Source organism: Xyrauchen texanus, chromosome 26, assembly GCF_025860055.1.
Source record: "Xyrauchen texanus isolate HMW12.3.18 chromosome 26, RBS_HiC_50CHRs, whole genome shotgun sequence".
Lineage (NCBI taxonomy): Eukaryota > Metazoa > Chordata > Actinopteri > Cypriniformes > Catostomidae > Xyrauchen > Xyrauchen texanus.
In genome coordinates this window covers 25,497,137-25,517,447 of record NC_068301.1, presented here as the reverse complement: position 1 = coordinate 25,517,447, position 20,311 = coordinate 25,497,137, and the positions used below count along the sequence as shown (strand labels likewise).

At 35.2% G+C, this 20,311-nt stretch overlaps 2 protein-coding genes across 2 annotated transcripts; both read right to left on the bottom strand.

Annotated features, from left to right (window-relative positions):
- Positions 1 to 2,808: 2,808 nt before the first annotated feature.
- Positions 2,809 to 14,333, bottom strand: LOC127620050 (protein LYRIC-like). The gene is made up of 13 exons (XM_052093133.1): positions 14,317 to 14,333; positions 13,879 to 14,246; positions 12,883 to 12,999; positions 10,950 to 11,034; positions 10,514 to 10,675; positions 10,316 to 10,363; positions 8,742 to 8,906; positions 6,926 to 7,006; positions 6,623 to 6,706; positions 6,422 to 6,522; positions 6,215 to 6,316; positions 4,304 to 4,418; positions 2,809 to 4,149 (listed from the first exon to the last, which is right to left on the bottom strand). The coding sequence occupies exons 2-13, from the start codon at positions 14,224 to 14,226 to the stop codon at positions 4,082 to 4,084; spliced, it is 1,476 nt and encodes a 491-aa protein (XP_051949093.1). The 5' UTR covers positions 14,227 to 14,246; positions 14,317 to 14,333; the 3' UTR covers positions 2,809 to 4,081.
- Positions 14,334 to 14,521: 188 nt separating this feature from the next.
- Positions 14,522 to 19,637, bottom strand: LOC127620051 (ribonucleoside-diphosphate reductase subunit M2 B-like). Its single transcript, XM_052093134.1, has 9 exons — positions 19,478 to 19,637; positions 18,840 to 18,989; positions 18,513 to 18,629; positions 18,121 to 18,254; positions 16,736 to 16,830; positions 16,498 to 16,631; positions 15,741 to 15,845; positions 15,538 to 15,651; positions 14,522 to 15,428 (listed from the first exon to the last, which is right to left on the bottom strand). Exons 1-9 carry the CDS (start codon positions 19,523 to 19,525, stop codon positions 15,276 to 15,278), a joined length of 1,050 nt encoding a protein of 349 aa, XP_051949094.1. The 5' UTR covers positions 19,526 to 19,637; the 3' UTR covers positions 14,522 to 15,275.
- Between the last annotated feature and the right edge of the window lie 674 nt (positions 19,638 to 20,311).

The following is a 20,311-nucleotide window of genomic DNA, read 5'->3' as shown; positions in this document are numbered from 1 at the left end:
CTCCACGCCACGTGACCGGAGGGGAGATTTCGAGTGACGTCAGCGGCCCAGTGGCGCTGTTCCAGAAGAAGTCACTGTTAAAGCCGGGAAATTAAAATGTGTGTTTGCTTGTTGTATGTTTGAGGAGTATGAAATGCTTCCTTACAGCTGATTTCTTGCTTACTATTCGTTTATATCTTACACCTACATTTAAAGCATGTATATTGACAACGATATCCCTGAAGTGACAGTTTATATGTATATGAAAACATTAGCATTTAGATGTACACTTATTCCTCCTGCTTACAAAAGTGTTCATATAATCTCCATTAAAATGATATGAAGGGATCTGTTGATTAGGAAAGGGCAAGCACTGCGTGACAGAAGAGGTGAGCAGATGGCCAATACCGATGAGCTCGCTAAGCCTAAGTGGGCGGCAGCTTCATCACTATATCAGGGGATTTAAAGCTCTTAGCCAATGTAAGTAAGTTTAAACATCAGCAGAAAAACAACATGGTGGTTATACAAGAAGTGAAATGCTCTCAAACTGCAATTGTAGGCTCCAATTTAATCCAAGTTGTGTCCATCTGGCCCTTCTTCTTTGCGAGTTTCAGAGGATGAAATACTACCTTTAAGTGGAATGCAGAGCTTTCATGTGAAGGCCTACATGAGAAATAGAAATCAATATATTAACCAAATCCATTAATTAGCCAATATTTGAGTTAAAAACAATACCAGTTTTAGATTACTGATATAAACCAATAACTGTGTCCCCTTGCACGGTTTATAGAAGTTGCTATTCCACCATTGTCTACTGTCAGCCTTGTTGATGAACAATGCACATTTTCTGTCTTTGAAATATTTGAAGTAAATTTTGAGTAAATAGTGTCAAATAATTTTTTTTATACAAACTTAGCCATTTTGTGTAGGCTACTGACTTGCTGTCTGTAGGCACCTGTTTTACGGCTTGTTACATTTACCTTTCCACAGCGAAATTCCATGGCCACTGGACTTTACTTGATGAACTTTTGGTTGCGAAGAAATGCCCAATGCAAATTTTGCCATGCAAAGGTTAATATGGCTGATCCTTTCTATTGCACCTGTAGATATTGCAACTGAAACATTTTATATTTGTGTTTTCCAGGCCTAGAAAAATATCTTAAAAATAATAGACTTTTCTTGTGAATACATTTTTTTTCTAGTTTTGCTCTGCTCTGAAATATTGCATCACCTGAATAGTTATTTTCAATAAATTGGTCTAAACTTTTCACAAATTGATCTGAATGATTCATTAGCCAATCCGTCTCAATTAAAATGATTATAAAATTCCAGTATGTAATATCTTGGAAATTCATTAGTCAGAAGTATGGGAACCCTGATAATGCTCTGCCATTGATCAGCTCAGCCATATTCTTAGGATGTGTTGACCAGAGTGTGAACGGCTCTCTTGAGGTCATTCCACAGCATCTCCATTGGGTGAAGGTCTAGCTCTGACTGGGTGTATTTTATTTTTTTGAAGCCATTCTGTAGTGGATTTACTTTCATGTTTAGGGTGAATGTTAATGGATGAACGTTTAATGTAATGTTCATTGTCCTTGTGCATCACCCAAATTCTACTGAACTTCAACCCTGATATTATGCTGTAGGATGTCTTGATAAACATGGGAATTCATTTTTCCCTTGATGATGGTAAGAGGTCCAGGCCCCAAAGTATGATGCTCCCTCCACTGTACTTTAACGTTGGAATGATGTTTTTATGTTGGTATGCGGTGACACTTTTAAGCCATATGTAGTGCTGAGAGTTCTTCCCAAACAATTCAACCTTAGTTTCATCAATCCATTCAGTAGCATTGTGGAGTGTCAGTGTTGTCTTTTACTATTTTTGTCAAACTATTTTTGATTATAATCTTCTTAGATCTCTTTTTTGCTAGTCAAGGTCCACGTCAGCAGATGCTTCTTATGAATAACAAACTCAAAATGTATGCGTGCGTTTTATAAGTCAAAGTAGCTCTAACCCACACCTCTAAACTCATTTAATTAATTAGATGGAGGGTTTGCCAACTCCTGACTCTAATTAGCTTTTGTTGATATTTTTAGCCTTGGGATATACTTACTTTTTCCACAGCACTGTGAATATTTAAAGGGATGTGGTCAGTAAAGAAATGAAAGATTATAATTGTTTGTGTTGTTAGCTTTAACACATTGTGATTGGTCTACACTTGTGACTGATGCAGATGAATCACATTTTATGACCAATTAATGCAGAAAACCAGCAAGTCCAAAGGATTCACATATTTTGTCTTGCCACTGTATATATACATACATTTTATATCATTTATTTATGAAGCTTTAGAGTCCCCTACAAGATAAAGCCATATTGTTAATTTCTAATCAAGTTAACGTATGATCTCTGCTTTAGAAGGCCTACAGCCAACAGTAAACAATTGTACTGAATCTAGAAGCCTTGCAGCACAATGTTACATGTTTCTTTCTTTTTTAGGTTTCTCCCTTCAAAAACAGTAGCAAGGCTACCAAAGAGGATTTTTGCAACAAAAAATAGAAAAGAAAAAAAAAAAAAGGCAGGAAAGGTAAGTTAGAGTCTGCACACCTGGTACAAGACAACACTCCAATGGTCTGGATACTGCAAACTCTAGTAAAAACCTATGAATCCATTTACTGGCTGCTAACAGGGATTTGTATCTTTTTCTGGTGCATGCGGTTTTAATATTATCAGATTAGGAAGACAAATCCAATCAATACAGTAATACAAGTATCCACCTTTAGCTAGAATACACTGCTGTGAGGAAAACAAAATTACAAGACTTCCAAGTATCAAATTTTTTTTATTTAACAAATCAACATAGAAATATTGCATTGACTTAAGTAAACATGATCATTCTTTAATCCATAAACTGGTAGAAATACATTGTATGAGTAACCTCTAGAATGACAAACTAAGGCAGGCAAGACCAGAGTGCCTCGGAAACACATGATCTACCAAAATGTACAAAATGACCATGGGCAAAATACCACTATGTCAATCAAAATAAGAATATGCATTTAAAATCCCCCCCACATCCATTCTCATTCATCAAAGCCTTTTTACAGTGAGTGGTACTTGAAGGAGTGGACAGAGAATCGGGACATTTTTCATCACTATAAATGGTTAAGTTCATGCAAGTGCACTGCCATCAATACAATTTGAAATGAACACGAACGCCACGACTCCTGTTAAAATTACTTTGAAATGAGAAATAGAACAAAGAGCATACACTTTGATTAAGGCAACAGATTCCTGATACTGATATCCGTTTTAGTGTCATGGAATTAAAGCTGCTCTAATCATTTCTGATTTTTCCTAATCAAAATCCTACAAATTTACTATGTCAAAACAAAAACAATTAAGATTTAAATGTTCACATTGTGCAAGAAAAAAACTAAATTAAATACAAATGGGATTTTTACAACCTTCAGCACAGTGCAATTAAAAAATATTTTTCCATAGAAAAAAAAAGCCCTTATGGTTCTATACATATGGCGTGGCTTTTTCTATTTTAGGTTGCAAGATATTAAGCATTATAGTCAAGTAAGAGTTGATTTATAAAAAAAAAAGTAGGAAGAGTTATTACTCCAAACATCTCCAAAATCCAGGTACCCAATTATGTGGGTAAGATATATATATATATATATACACACACACACTCAGGACGGATGAAAAGCATCGCAGGAACAGTAATTGATGCAAATGTCCTCAAAACTTCCCAAATAAAATTAAACTGTTCAACTTCAGGATTTTAAACCTTTCAAAATGACTTTAGTATCCATTGTAAAATAACGATCATGAATGTTTTGCTCCACTGAAAGTGTGTTTGATATCAAGGATAAGTACTCCTTAACAAACCTCAGTGAACCATTATAGTGCACATAATTAGTGTTCCAGTCCATGGACTGTTTCACCTTAACTCTTTCAACTCAGTTTTGTTGCCATTTTGGATTTTTTTTTTAAAAAGCACAGTAAATGTATTCAGTATAAAATTATGTACTGTGTAATTATTGCATAAACAATCTATTTGCATAAGCTATCCTGGACGATATTCTGGGTTCATGTTTCCCTCCGGGCCTTTTTCTTCTGAACTAGCTTCGGTGGTTCCCAATTCTGATCAGATTTCTCTGTGGCAGCAAAAATAAAGGATTCCTTTCAGTTTGATTATTTTTCAAACAACAGATTAGTTTCTACGATCATATATCTTTTTTTTTTTTTGTATACACTTTTCATTCATAAAATATAAACCAAAAAAAGCCATAACATTTCTTATTTACTCACTTTGCGAAGACAGTGGAGGGACATTCAGCTTGGATACCTCCTCCTTTGGCACACAAATAATATTGGACTTGACAGTCACAATCTTCTCCACAGGAGCAGAACTCTCTTGGGTCACCTGGATCAACAACACACAACCATAATGGCATTCATAATTCAAGCACTGCTGATACAAGTGTATAATTTCAGTGCCACTAGTGTCACCAAAAGGAACTGCAAAAATACTCTTTTCAAACAGATTTTTCCTGTTTTTGTCACATCTCGGTTGGAGAATTTGGAACAAATTGATAGTTCACACCAAATTCACACCGTTACTGTTATGCAAAAATAGCTGGTTTGGGTGGGACAGGATGCTCAAACATACAAAGCTATAGTTTATGGTGTTGGCCACTAGGATATTTTATTTTTGTAATGCTATAACTTTTGAATATTTTGTCGTATCAACACAAATATGAATCAGTTACAGGTGACACGATTGGGAACAAAACAAAAGCAGTTTTTCGGAGCTACATTATTTACTCGGAGATATAAAATGTTCAATCAGAAAAATAAGAAAGCTCTTAAAAAGTTGTGTGAAAAGTTGAAGTGGAGAGTCTCAGAATTTATATCTAAAATAGATTTATATAATCTATATCATTACATTTTTTGTAAAGTTTTCTTTAAAATGATACCAAACACTTGACACGCCTTGCATTTGTTGTTGTTTTTGTAGAGTTATAAGTCTTTAATTTTGAGTATGCCACTGAAACAGGAAATCTTTAAAAACACTTTCAGAGCTAAAAAGGTTAACGTCAAAATTGCATACTTAAAGGGGTCATATAATGGTACATGCACTTTTTCAAGTTGATTGTACTGAAATGTGTGTTGGCTGTGCCTGTACACAACCATCCTATTATGATAAAAATCCATCCAGTGTTTTTGTTTTAATCTCCTTATATATTTTCCCCTGCCTCAAATCGAGCCGTTCGACCGTGTGACGTCACACGGTCGGACGCCCCTCCCAGGATTGTATCATAGTCCGTCATCATTGTTGATACACTGGAGCAGAATGGCGCCTAAGCGATTGTGGTGTTCTGTTCTTCGGTGTAATAACGAACACAGCAGTCATTTTGATGTTCCTAAATCTGAACCGCTGAAGACGCAGTGGTTGAGTTTTGTTTACGATGGGAATATTCCCCACGAGCAACGTCAATGCGTTCATGTTTGCGCGAATCATTTTTCACCAGACTGCTTTATAAACGAGGGTCAGTATAAAGCTGGTTTTGCTAAGAAGCTGCTGCTGAAAAAAGATTCGGTACCAACTATTTATATTCCCTCTGCACCTCCAGAAGAAGTAAGTGTAACATTTTATTAACCTTTATATTAATCTTTGCAAATCGCTTGCACGCTTCACAATGAATGTGGCTAATGTTTACACTCAGGGTACATTACGGCATGTTTTCCATAACGTTACAACGTTCTCAATATAATTCATAATCCCACGTTTATAATGAACAACGCGTTATGGTTATTGTGTTATTAAAAACTGTGTACGCAGGTGTTACAGTTAACATGGTAACACTAAGTTACACCTGGTTTACTTGTATGTTACTGATTAAGAAGTAATGTCAAAAAAACAGTTATACGGAGAATAACTCCAGAACGGAGGGGCGGGGTGACCAAAGCTCATTATCATTTAAAGTCATATGCTCTGAAACGGCGTGCTGAAAACAGAGCTGTTTTTGAGCAGGTAAAAATTGTGTTTTCTTAAAATACTAATGAGAATTTTTAATAAAAGTATATTACAAAGTTTTCATTTAGACCCTAAAGATTCATATTAACTTGTACAAAAATAGCATTATATGACCCCTTTAACCTTTAGGTCAAAGTATTGATACGATAGATATTGATTTTGTTGATCAACACAATTGTTACCTCATTGGCTGAACTTTCTTCCTCTGGTCTCTTCTTTTTCTTTCTTCTTTTGGATTTAGCACTTCCAGCAGGATCTGCCTTGTCCTTGTCATCGTTTGACTCCTGGAATCAACACAAATACTTCATAGTTAAATCATCTTATAGTCTTGTTTATTAAGGCTGTTAACACAATCAAAAATATATTTTGGGATATATGTTTTTCCATACCCCAAGTGGCTTAGAGATTGGAGTCTCTTTCAGTGCAGGAGCTTCTACTTTGGGTTCCTCATAATTTCCCCATATCTCAGTTGGAGCGTCCCAGTCTGAACCTGTGTCCACAGCAGCCAGACCATAGCATTAGTTAATAGCATTCATAATGTTCTTGAAATTTTGGGCCTTGTATAAAACATCTAAAAGTTTGGATCTTACTGAAACTGGACCACTCATTGTCAACAGCAGTGACATTTTCCCATTGACCCATTTCAATTTTAGGTTGAGTCCCAGTCTTTCCACCTATGACATTTACATATGAAAAGATAATTTATTTTTGTAGCATTAAAAAGGACTTTTGTGTTGGACAATATACATACATGCTACAAATACAAAATACTATTATATAAATACTAAATACTATTATATAAATACTATATTCATGTATGCAAATTCAAACAGTCTGCATTGTGTGCTCTTTACAAGAAATGGTTTATAGTGAGAATAAAAAGTTAAAAGTACCTGGTGTGTTCAAGCCAAGCATTGTAAAATTTACTGGGTTCAGTTCTGCTTTAATTCTACCATCCAAACCAGTCCATGGCCCTGTCAAAAAATAAGATAACTTGTTTATCCATGTCAATTGCAAGTTTGCTTTGCTTTTTACATTTCCTGAGAAATCATTCCATGGACGAAAGAAAAACAAATATTAGTTCTGCTGAGCACACAAATTTCGGGCAACTGATCATTTGTATCATGTAAAGCATTGCAATAATCATGCTGTAACATCTTTCTATGCAATAGTCTTAAACCCTAACACTAACGTATAATTCGTGGATCTAAAAAAGTTACTTTGAATTTCATTGGGACAGCAGTCAGAGTAATACATGTAGTAGGGCCACACAATTAATCGGAAACTAATCGCAATTACGATTGCGGCTGCTGCGATTATGTAATCGTGAAAATTGACGATTACAGCGTTTAATTAAAGTCTGCTCCTGTTGCATCAATGGTTTATTTACAGCATTTTTTGCAGCGATTGAGTATTCTAACCAAATCACAAACATGTCTGTTGAGCAATTAAATGGCAATGGCCAATCAGAGCCACTTAGATTAGTCCTCTGTCCTGTCAGTAAAGACATACTGATCCTAACCCGTCTGAATGCCCAGATGATTGCTTTACGTTCTAGCTCCGTTCGTGTGCCACACGAAAAATTAATAATGAAGAAACATTACCTGACACTTAAAAATAAGCTTTAGAACAAGAGCGAAAAGAATACTAAAGCGATCCCATTCTACAAGGCACATAAATGATTGATTGACTATGCTGATTAGACAGCTTTGTTTTTAATGAGATCATTCGAGAGAGTGCAGAACATGGTGTGGAGTGTCACTGGACTCACGTCGAAATGTAGGTCTCAAACAGTGTAAACAAGCAGTGAGTGACCGCAGTCATTGTAATGGGAGAGTTTGTCGCGTTGCTCGATTTCTTTGTACAATTTATTAAAAATGTAATTACAGTTTTGTTTTGCAATGTTAGTAGTTAGGCCAATGTGAATTTTATTTGTACAAAAACTGTTCCAAGTGTTTTTTAGAGGTTTAGCCATATTTCAGGAATCACAGTCATTGTTATTGCTTCTGCTCTTATGAGACTCATTTGCCACGCAGCTGGTAGATTTAACATTTTCACGAATCGCAGAAACTCTGATCGCAAATGACTATTTTTAATTTCCACTGAGGCCATAAATGATCTAACGATGATCTAACATGAACAAGATCACCATTGAAGATCTAACAGGATGAATGGTCCCCTTTCTAGCCACCAAAGGGCTTACTGAACGCAGTAACTTGGTCAATTTAAATCAGCTGTTAATAAGTTAAAAATATATGCCATATTATTTACTGTATGTGGACTAATAATTTAAGCAGTGATTTAGCAATAATTTAAATGTATTCTATACCATAGGTATCCATTTAAAATACATTTTATTTGCCTTACCTTAACAAACATTATTACAATCTAAAATAAAATACAATATAATAAAATGGTTAAAAGAAACTGGAGCGCAGCTCATATCCACCATTGAAATCTGCTCCTCTGAAGAATCACACAGTTGCTTACTTTGTGACGTCATGGTAACTTAATATTTTAATCTACATTAATAATCGAGATTACAATATCAAGGGCAATAATCGACAATTATGATTTTTGCTATAATCGTGCACTCCTAACATGTAGTATCAAAATACAAACTGTCAAAATAGTCTAATAGCTCAAACAATCCACAGCAACTACTACAAACATGTTAAGGCAGGGTCATGAGCAAATCAAGTCTATTACCCTCTGATTCTTGTTTCTGGGAGGAGTTATCACGGTTCCCAGGGGTCTTTCTGCCAACAGACCACTTCTCCTTGTTTAAAGTATTCATTTGTGTTTGGGCCTTCACTGGCACTTCTGTCCACCCGTCACCATTTACAGAGTTTGCATCATTCAAGTTTGATGTCACTACAGAAAAAGTGAAATATGCATGTTATGTTCAAACTCATGCGTTAAGGTATACATGTAGGCCTGTACATAATGTGTCTACATAAAGCTCTGCTGGTTTCCACTAACTCTTGTATGTTCATTTCTGACATATTTTGGTCAATTTTGATCATTCTTTCAGCAACTAATAGGGTGTAATACTCTCAGCCTTGTTAGATCCATTTTAACATATTTAACCCTTAAACGCATACCTCAGGTCATTAGAGACCCGGGACCGGATTTCAAGCCCTGTGCCTCATCCATTTTTTTGGAGTTAAGCCCACACCTCTATAGCATTCCTCAATCTATCTCGTATAAATAGTGTAACACACTATAGGTTTTTAATAAGCACCAAAACCATATAAAGTCATTAGAGAACAGAGGAATGTAAGTGTCAGGGTTTTTTTTGTTTGCTTTTTTGCACTTTTTTATTAAAATAATTATTTCATTTTACCTATACAAGTTCATTATCACAGGATATCTATTTCTTTGTTTATTATAAGTGAAATGAGTACTATATAACACAAATAAATACCATATCACATTGATTTTCTGTGCAACAACATTGAAATATCATTACTCCATAGGTGCGTACACATGCATATTATACTTGTTATTTCTTACTGATGGTGGCACTGCTGTATCGGTGATTGACTTGATTACAATTGACATTGCTATTTGATGAAGAAACAACATGGAAGTAAACTATAGCAAGTACAACACATGAAAAGTATGATATGACAATTGTCATTTGAGTATACAATTGACTATGTAATTTGTGTGTCTATTTAGACACCATCAGTGCCTGACAAAATACTTGTGTATCTTTTATGTATTTTGTGTATAGCTCAATATGTTTTTACAGCCAGTGGTGTCTCAGAGTGAAAGTAATGAATCCTGTTCTAGATTTGTCCTGATTTGTCCTCATTTTCTCTTTTATATATGAAAAATAAAACATCAAAATATATTTACTTTTTTTATTTTCAAATCGTCTTGATTTTTTGTAGATCTGTTTTTGATAGATATACGAGCCGGGTCTCTAAAGACCCAAATATGTAAGTGTTTAGTGAAATTGCATTTAAGGGTTAAAGGACAGTTCCTTTAACCCTTAAAAAAGTGCTGTATCATTTACTAACCCTCATTTTGTACCAAAAAACATGTGCTCTTCTGTGGAACACAAAAGTAAATGTTAGGCACAATGTTAGGGTCTGACAGCCTCAGTCACGTTTAATTTGAATTGTATGGAAAAAATACAATGAAAGTAAATGGTGACTGAAGAAGAAAATCCATGGAAGAAAGAAAGTCATACAGGATTGGAACAACATGAAGGTGAGTAAATAATGACAAAATTTTCATTTTCAGGAGATCCCTTATGCCTTTTAATCCCATACCTGGGGGTATGATGGCATCAGCTTTTCTGGCCTTGGCACGTGACGATTCTACAAAAAGTTGAAGAGAGGTCAGATGGCTCAAACTACCTCATGTTTATTGAAATTTTCTTAAAAACTATCAACGTAGTTCCATTGCAGAACAGCGTTCAGAGAAAACTCACAAAAGGACACAAAAAAGAAAATTAATGAAGACTCTACCTTTGTTCTTCTTGGTGCCTGTTGCTGCTGCAACCACTGGTTGCTCCACCTTCTGACTGGCACGATCACCAGCTTCAGGGCTCCCAGAGCTGTCTCCAGGACCTTGCTCCTTTTTGCGCTGCTGACGTTTTTCTCGATTGCTGACCTTGGTTTCCCAAGCACCTGGTAAAAACAGTCATAGCAAGAAAGCGTTTTTTTTTCTTCCTCTCTAAACATCTCATTTAAATATTTTTTGTGTTTGACAGACAAACAGATTGAATTATCTGATAATGATGCTTACTAGGAAGTGTACACACTAAAAAAATTCACCATGCCATTTTATTATCTGAACAAGACTAGCCATGAAATTAATTCAATGATTTTGATCAAAATTCTTTGCGTTGAGGTTTGTGTGTAGCATAAAGGAAACATTGAAAATGTCAGCACTGTTTCATACCTTCATCAGGTTCCTTGCCATCGGTGGAGGAAACAGCTTGGGTTGACTTTACCTCTTGTTTAGGTTTTTTCTTGTTTTTCTTGGCCTACATAGGAGCCAAAAACACTCATTTACAACTTCTTGAGTCTTTCTTCCACTCACACTTACTACAGTGATAAATTAGCAGAAGTTCTGTTACAAAAGATATTACATATCTTAAAGTAAACTTATTGGGTCAAAGTACATATTTCCATTTTGGATGTACCCTACAGTCTGCATTATCAGATACTGACACCTGAACTCTCTCAATCACTGATACAAAACTACCAGGGAGACCTTTATAGCACCATTAGGCAAAACAATTCAGTCACACAATTCATCTTATAATTGTTATTTACAATTAGTAAGACTTGTAGTAAGACAAAGTTGTAAGTACTTTTCATTCCCAAAGTACAGTATCCAATTTCCAGAATCTAAAACTAAATAACGGAATAATTTGCATGTTTTATTTTTTTTAACGCCATGCAAGCTTCTATGGCTATTTTCATGGTAAAATCCAGATTAAGAAATAAAAACATTTTTTTTAATAAAAACTTGAAACCTTTTACAATAACACATAAAACATTATATATCTCTGGTGTAAATAAGGTGGCTCAGACTTTTATTTTGTTCCCAATCATGTCACCTGTAACTGTGTAAAATGTTGTGTTAATTCAACAAAGCAATCCAAAATAATTTATCCTAGTGTCCAAAAGCCTCTCCAAACAAATATTACATAATGATTGCACATAAAAACGAATTGCACATGCAAATACAACAAAGACTAAAGATTTTCATAGGATGCAACCATGATTTTAGAAATGAGATGTGTGTGTGAAATAATCGCCTCAAGTAATGGTATGCGATAATTTATGTTCAGTTTATTTTTCGTGAAGTTATAAGCGAAAACGCCGCATATGAGCAACACCGGTTTACATGAAACATAAATGTCAAAGACATTCATTTAGCTATTACTTGCTATATTTCTGTGCAGTAAAACAAATAGGCTGGTTGTATTCTACTCTTTGAGAGCTTTCCAACAACACATGACACATGGCGATTTGATGATTTTACTGATTACAATAATATGTAAAGTGCTGACATTATTATTATTTTATATATATATATTATAAAAATTACCAAAATGGACAATTTCTGATTTGCACTTGTTCAGTTTTGGTCATAATGTCTACATGCATTATAAAGTACAGCTTCTGAGCTTTAAAACGATACCTATTTTGTGTTGGTCAAGACTGCAGTTATTCATATTTAGTAAAAAATCTATTATAAATCCTCATGGGCCTGCAGATAAATCCTAGTTAATAAAAATACAATTGTTCATTGTTAGTTCATAGTGCATTAACTAATGTTAACATTTACAACTTTTGATTGAAAAAGAAATGTGTTACTGTATGTTAAAATTAACATTATCTAAGATAAATAAATGCTTTAAAAGTATTGTTAATTTGTATTTCATGTTAACTAATGTCGATAACTAATGTGAACACGTGTAACTTTATTGTAAAGTCAAAAGAGTGATTAAGAATGGTGAGCAGAAAGGCTATATAATCTACAATGTATCAATTTAACCTAAACTCTTGATGAAGAACAAAAGTTATTGTCCACCTAGCCATCAACTTGGTATCAGCCACCACCTATCACAAAAAAAAAAAAGGAAATTAAATATTGTAAAGACTCTTACACTGTTCGATGGACATCCCATGTTAAATATGGCTTTATAGAAGTAAAAACTGCAATAACTATTATTTTTGGCTGCAGATATTATGATTACCATCATGACTTTTTACAAAGGTGCACTGAGAACAGAGTATTCTTAAACTTCCCCCAATCAACCCTTAAAACTATTATGACAAATACACTTCCAAGAACACTTATGACTACTTGGAGCATAAACCTTCATATCAGCAGGTGGTGGCTGTACTGGTGTCGGTGCAGGTGGTGTTTTCTTCTTCTCCTCAGGGACTTTGGTTTCCTCCTCGGCCACTGTCTGTCCATTCGCCTGGGCCTTTTGCTGCGAGCACATGACAATTACAAATCAACCATTTCAAACTACACATTTCCTTCCTCGTAACAACTGACCATGTCTCATGCTTGCAAACTTCCCTTAGGCCATGAAAATTGTTATTACTTCAGATTTTACAAAATCGGAGTAAAAATTGGGGTTTAGTGAAATGAAACTTGCGAGAGCATGTTGAGTTAGCCGGTCTGCTAGGTTCATACGTGGCTCTCTATTGCACCAATCATGTCTGTCTTATCATAGTACTCAAACTAAAGCTACAAAGTCTGATTTAATCATTTAAACTTAAAGCAAGTGAGAACAAGAAACAATGTAGAACTACCCAATTTTAATTGCGAGTAAAGCTTAGCCAACACTTTCCATCTGAGCAGCTTTGACAGCTTAGCAGTCAGCTAGCTACTTTTATTTACTCCAAAAACACAATTATAACAATTTATTACAAAATAAACACGTGTGCTACCAACAGAGACACATACAACAAAAATAAAAATTATAAAAGTAATAATTAGTAAGCAGGGTGTAATGAAAATGTATATAAATGATCTAGCATTTGTTCTTTGTAGGCTACATATTTTGAGGATTTACAAGAACTCCAGAAGTCTTTTTGAACTGATAGATGATAATAATGGTTTTGTTTTTGGGCACTTCACCGGTTCCTCGTGCTAGTCTCCGTTTAGTCTGTCAAACTCAAGCCAGTCTGCTATGATTTACAGGAAGACACTGGCAGTGATTGCAAACCTGCTGTGCTGCCTAAACCAACAGCATTGTACATGCTCATGCGCGTTTCGAGCGTTAGATAATGCCTCTAAATGATGTCCACTAAGCGGACTAGGTAGACAGCTCATTAGTCGATCAGATTGATAGGCCGCTTACCTTGTCAGCGGCTTTCTTTTTGTTCTTCTTCCTCGGTTCGCTCTTCACAGTCTTGGGTGGCACGGAGGATTTGATCTGGGTCTCGGTTGTGGTGCTGGGACTCAAGGTAGCAGCGATGGGGGCCGCTCGGCGCGTCCTCCGACCACAGGCCGCGACCATAACCAGCACTGTCACAACGCTCAGCGCCGCGCTCAGAATCACCCACGACGGGAACTCCTTCGGCCGGATGCCCAGATCTACCCCCAGCTCGGCCCGGAGGAAGTCCAGGCCAGAGGACATCAGCCCACGGAGACGGTCGGACACGTATTCCGCTCGTTGGGTGGCTAAAATTCGCCAGTCCTGGTCCATTTTCAGCGAAGTATAGGTCTCTGCAGAACAGTAATGGTGTTTTTACATCTCTGGGCGTTTTCAAACCGGGATGGGCGTTTCTAAACTTACCAATTAAAGTAGGGAATCTCTTTTTAGCAGGCGGACACGAACCACACGGAGAGACGGATGGGGAGCTGCAGACGGAACAGGGAGGGAGCGGCTTTGATATTTCTCGCCTTCTTACAAGGGCGCGTCTCAAAATCTAGTTAGCCGACTAGTTAGATATCATATAAGACAGCAGTATTGAGTTTCATATATTCTTTTTGAGGTATTGTTATGTTCAAAAGCGCTGTCTAGGTAGTCAACTCACTAGGTTTTTAGACCCAGACAATGCCAACTCACTGAAATGACTCTATAATGGTTTCAGTTCAGTGCATCAAGCTGAACATTTACTTTTGGGTTGAGTTCAAGTTAAGTGTTTAAAACATTATTATATTATGCTAGCTTGAACACAAAAATGACTCAGTCTACTTTTTTTATTTTATTATTATCCCTTAAGAGACATAAGAGTCCACAGATTATGTTGGCAGAACTTATATACATATATTTTATATTTATGGTTTGTTTCTCAACCAAAGCAGTCATATCACTTCAGAACACATGGATTAAATTAGAGTTGTATGGATTACTTTTAAGATGCCTTTATGTCCTTTTGGGGATTTAACATTTTGGACCCTTTTGACTTCATATTATATACATCCTTCAAAATATATTTGTTTGTGTTCCAGCGAAGAAAGTAATTTGAGTTGAAACGGCATGAGGGTAAATAAATAATGACAGAATTATCCTTTTTGGGTGAACTATCCCTTTAAGACAGAAGGGTAAAGTTGTTTTCCCAGGCAACACATTTGCTTGGTAATAGAATCATCAAATCAATGTACTAAAAGTATTATGTGAAACAAAAAAGAAACAAAAACAAATGTAAAAAAAATATTTTCAGTTCCTGAGTGATAATTTCTTAACACTATAAACTGACTAACATTATTCTGTAGCTGCCAAATACATGAATACTCTATTCTAGTTCAGAGTTAGAAATCTGCATCAAGAGTGAATTCACAGTCCATCCTGTTTGACATCACTCCAAGTCGCTGGTATTCGCCCACTTGCTTCTCAAAGAAGTTTGTTTTCCCCTCCAATGAAATTGACTCCATGAAGTCGAAGGGGTTTTCTGATTGGTAAACCTTTGGAGATGGAAATGAGGAAAATTTGCAATTTTAATATAAAAGAAATCATTAAATATTTAACATGATTTTGAAGATTAAAAACAAATACTACAATACTAGCACTAACCTTTGGCAAACCCAAATCTGTTAGCAACCTGTCAGCCACAAACTCAATGTATTGCTTCATGAGAGTGCAGTTCATCCCAATCAAGTTGACTGGTAAGGCTTCTGTGAGAAACTCCTTCCAACAAAACAAGCAAATACAGATGCAATCACATTCATGACTGAAATAATGCATTCTGCACTACTGGGATACAGTGGTGTATTTACCTGTTCAATGCTCACAGCTTTTGTAATGATGTCCTTCACTCTGTCAGAAGAAGGCTTTTTCACCAAATAGCTGAACATTAGACATGCAAAATTACAGTGCAGACCCTGTGAAATGACACAATTACTATTACAAAATTATAATAGACTTGATGTGATTCATTTTTAAATGTATCTTTTTCCACTAGAACTTCTATATCTGTAATTTGTATTTCCATATTTTGAATCTGTAGGTCCATACAATGCAAGTGATTTGTTGCCAGAACTTTGAAGCTACAAAAGAATATAAAGGCAGCATAAAAGTAATCCATAAAACTCCAGTGCTTTAATCAATGTCCTCAGAAGTGATATGATAGGTGTGAGTGAGAAACAGATCAAAATTTAAGACCTTTTTTTTTTACTACAAATCTCCTCCCTGCCAGTAGGTGATATGTGAAAGTGGAGATTTAGAGTAAAAAAGGACTTAAATAATGATCTGTTTCTCATCCACACCTATCATATCACTTCTGAAGACATGGATAAATCCACTCATGGATTATTTTATACTGCCTTTACATGCCTTTTTTGAGCTTCAAATTTCTGGTCACCATTCACTTGCATTGTATGGACCCACAGAGCTGAAATATTCTTCTAAATATCTTTGTTTGTGTTCAGCAGAAGAAAGAAAGTAATACACATCTGGGATGGCATGAGGGTGAGTAAATGATGAAAGAATTTTCATTTTTGGGTGAACTATCCCTTTAAATTTGTATTTTCTAACCTCATCTCTGCTGATGAGCTCATTCGAGTAGGTGAGCCCAGGCATTAAACCTCTTTTCTTTAACCAGTAAATGGCAGCAAATGATCCAGAAAAGAAGATGCCTTCCACTGCTGCAAATGCTACTAATCGCTCTCCTGAAAATAAAGAAATGATAAAGGAAACACAGCTGTTAATCAACTGTAATAATCAGTACTGTAGTCTTATTCTCTACTGCACATAAACTGTATTTTCCACCCACCAAAAGTAGAGTTTGTGTCAGAGATCCACTGTAAGGCCCAGCCTGCTTTCAGTCTTACACAAGGCATGGTTTGGATTGCATTAAACAAATAGTCCCTGTAGGAAGAATATGTAATTCAGTGCAAGATATTTTGGTTTAGAAAGTGCCTTAACGTTGAATAAACACTACTACTGTTTGTTTAAGACGTGGAGTGTGCAAAGTTTAGAGGCACAGGCTGTTAAAAAAGGAATAGTTTGTCCAAAAAATGATGTCTGTTATGTGTTCATGATCACTATAAGAGAAGCATATGCTCAGTGGCTTGTGTGAACAAAACAGCTGCTGTGAATGAGCTTCTCACATAGCGTTTAGGAACATGCAACATTCGTCAAGATACAAAATTACTTAAATTAATAAGTAGTTTCAATCATACGTCATAAAAGTTGTTTGGACTACTTTTATGATACATTGGGGTCCTTTTTAAGCTTTAGGATGAACTTAAAATAAATGATGCGCTAGTCAGAATATGTGTAATTTGCGTTTGGAACACGCTGTTTCCGTAAGAAACACGCTACATACAAAGTAAGTTCCTTTCATGGAAAATTAGTAAGAATCTCTAAAGCAGGATGAATTTAGAATACAGCAGACTAACTAAAAATAATGTAATACTTCAATGTATTCATTATTATTTCCGGATAATTTTTTTTCACAAGGACAGTATGTTTATGTATATGTTTGATATACGTGTTTAAAATAGAAAATGTTTATAGATTTTTTTCCCCTAAATGTTTGTCTGTTACACTTTGACAGACTCTTTCGTCCATTTTGCACATTATCCTCAACTAAAATATAATAGTTTCGTTAGCTAAAATGATGTCATTTTTGTCAAAGTTAAACTGACTAAAACAAATGAATATGACATGATGAAATATTGACTAATTTTAAAGGACATTTTCGTCAAAAGACTAAAACTATGACTGAAAAATAAAACTGTAAAAATGAAATGCTGCTTCTGATTTGAAAATACGGTCTGTAATATTCATTAAAACATATCCTTATGTGTTCTGCCTGAGAAGAAAGTCGGATTTGTAACGTCATGAGGGTGAGTAAATTATGATAGTTCACATTTTTGAGTGAGCTATTCTTTTAAAGCTGATGTAATTTTGTTCACAGATGTATAAGTAAAAAAATCAACAACAAAATCTCTTGTAAAATAGCAATAATAATAAAAAAAACACCCCACCATATCTGATCATAAACCACATTGTGGAAAATGAGAGCAAAAAAGTGTGCTTAACTGAATCTTGCACCTGTCACCTGCATAAAAGCACACTATAGCTGCATTTGTTTTAATTATTATTATTTACTAGGTCCAAACTGAATGCTACATCACCTCATTTTCATCTCACCTCTCTTTTAAATCCCTTATATAGGTGTTGATGAGCATGCCGTACATTTCGGAGTGCACATTTTCAATAAGGATCTGAAACCCATAAAAGAATCGAGCCTCTGGAAGCTGCACTTCTTGACTGAACCTCTGCACCTGAGAGAAGTTAAGAAAATAAAACTGTTTAATGGAAGAACAACTTGCACTGCCCTATTTCATAACCAAATTCACCAACTCTGAGAAAAATCAATCTGAATACATTACGTTACACAAACAAAACTTATTTTAAGGGTTGGATTAGGTAGAAATAGTTCCCACTTTATACAGCTGTGCAGATTCATGACACTTGACATTGATTTCCATTATAATGAAGTCAAAACAAAGGGTCTAAAGGTTTAAAAGAGGTCAACTTGCCAGGTTCTCATTGACAATCCCATCACTTGCAGCAAAGAAAGCCAATACATGGGATATAAAGTGTTTTTCTTCAGGCTTCAGTTTGTCCCAGTGAACCAAGTCCTTAGATAAATCCACCTACACAAACATATAAAAATTCTTAGACTAAAACACATTTTATTTCAGTGTTGATACCCGTGTCCTGACAAGTTGGTCACATATTGTAATTATTATGTAAGTACAACAGTTATTACAATACATTCAAGTAGGGGATTTGAAAACAATATATTATAACCCAGGTCAAATTTATAATTTTAAAATGTAATGGATATTAAATCAAATATTCACCTCCTCAACTGTCCAGAATGAGGCCTGAGCTTGTTTGTACATTTTCCATATGTCTGGATACTGAATAGGAAAGATGACGAATCGCTTTGGGTTTTCTTTGAGAAGGGGCTCGTCTTCAGTACTGCTGAGGTCAACATCCTTGTGCCCATTCTAAATGAGAAGCATAACTGAGCACATCTGAACTACATATTGTTCATGTGGAGGAAGAACTGATGGGACAGAACTAGTCACTGTGGAACACACTGATGACGAATCTACTTACGAAAATGTGCATGTAATAAAATACGGTGATGATTACAGCATAAACTCAAGGAAAATAGTAATCATTAATAGTAATCAAAATAACCATGTGTCTAATTGGCTTTATTTAGACCTCAATATTAACATTTAATTTAATTTAGACTATAGTTGTTTTCGGAACCATTGATACATAACACACCATTTACTGAAACTGTCATTATGATAAGTAAATAAATAAATCAGACATTCAATCGGCAAATAACGATACATATCGTGTTACGGTCACTTTAACAAATGCGAGACGCTCTTTGTTTTGAAAGAACGCAGCAACAGATTCAACATTTATTCGTAGGCCTTAACCACGTGCTTAAATGTACTAAAAATACATGTACTATTACCTGATATTGTATAGTGTCAGTCGGAGTTTTGTTCATATTGGAGTTCATAATAACTGCCTATGGCCAACAGCAGTAAAGCTGCGCTCTCTGTATATCGTCTGTCATTGAAATCATGTAATCTACCGAGTGAAACACAATTATAGCTCCTCCTCCGGAGTTACGCTGTATAGAATTAAAGGGATAGTTCACCCTCATACCGTCCCAGAACACAAATAAAGATGTTAAGAAGAAAATTTCAGCTCTGTAGGTCCTCAGAAGTGAATGATGGCCTACACGCTAACCTGCTCCGCAGCATGTTTCGTTCTGGATTATAGATCACTAACAGATGCTGAATTCTAACTCGATTCTTAATTTATTGGAGAATCTAAATGTAGATTTATAGCAGATAGAGTGTTGTATTTTATTTAAAATGTAATTGCTTTTCATTTACCATCTTTCGCCATAGCAAAAAATATGTTTGAAAATAATCATAAAATATTAGGCTTTCCATAAAACAGCCAGTAAACTGGATTAATATAATACCTGCAAAAAAATAATCATTTTTAAAATATTAAAAGCACAAGATTGCTATGGAAAGTGGTGAATGCCCAAATACAAATACATTGCATTATTGCATACCATTTTTTTTTCTTCAATATTCCAAGTGCTCACTTTTTAATTAATCATTAGCCTTTTTTATGCTTTTAATTTTTGTATGTTATTTTTTTTTTTTTACTAAAGACAGAGAAAGAAAGAAAAACACGGTGTTATTTTGAATAACCATATCAAATAACCATTTACAATATAGTTGATAAATAGCATGTGTAATTCGTTCATTTACATGTTCTATTTTAT

Bases quoted from the DNA above. Each gene is read 5' to 3' on its own strand.
- LOC127620051 (XM_052093134.1), bottom strand. From the start codon at position 19,525: ATGAACTCCAATATGAACAAAACTCCGACTGACACTATACAATATCAG. The intron at 18,630-18,839 runs GTGAATATTTGA...ATGTTTGTGTAG, and splicing joins CATTCTGGACAGTTGAGGAG to GTGGATTTATCTAAGGACTT. The intron at 15,652-15,740 runs GTAAATACACCA...TTTTGTTGGAAG, and splicing joins AAGCTGTGAGCATTGAACAG to GAGTTTCTCACAGAAGCCTT.
- LOC127620050 (XM_052093133.1), bottom strand. From the start codon at position 14,226: ATGGACCAGGACTGGCGAATTTTAGCCACCCAACGAGCGGAATACGTG. The intron at 10,364-10,513 runs GTAGAGTCTTCA...AACTTTTTGTAG, and splicing joins AGGCACCAAGAAGAACAAAG to AATCGTCACGTGCCAAGGCC. The intron at 7,007-8,741 runs GTAATAGACTTG...ATTTTTTGACAG, and splicing joins CCAGAAACAAGAATCAGAGG to GGCCATGGACTGGTTTGGAT.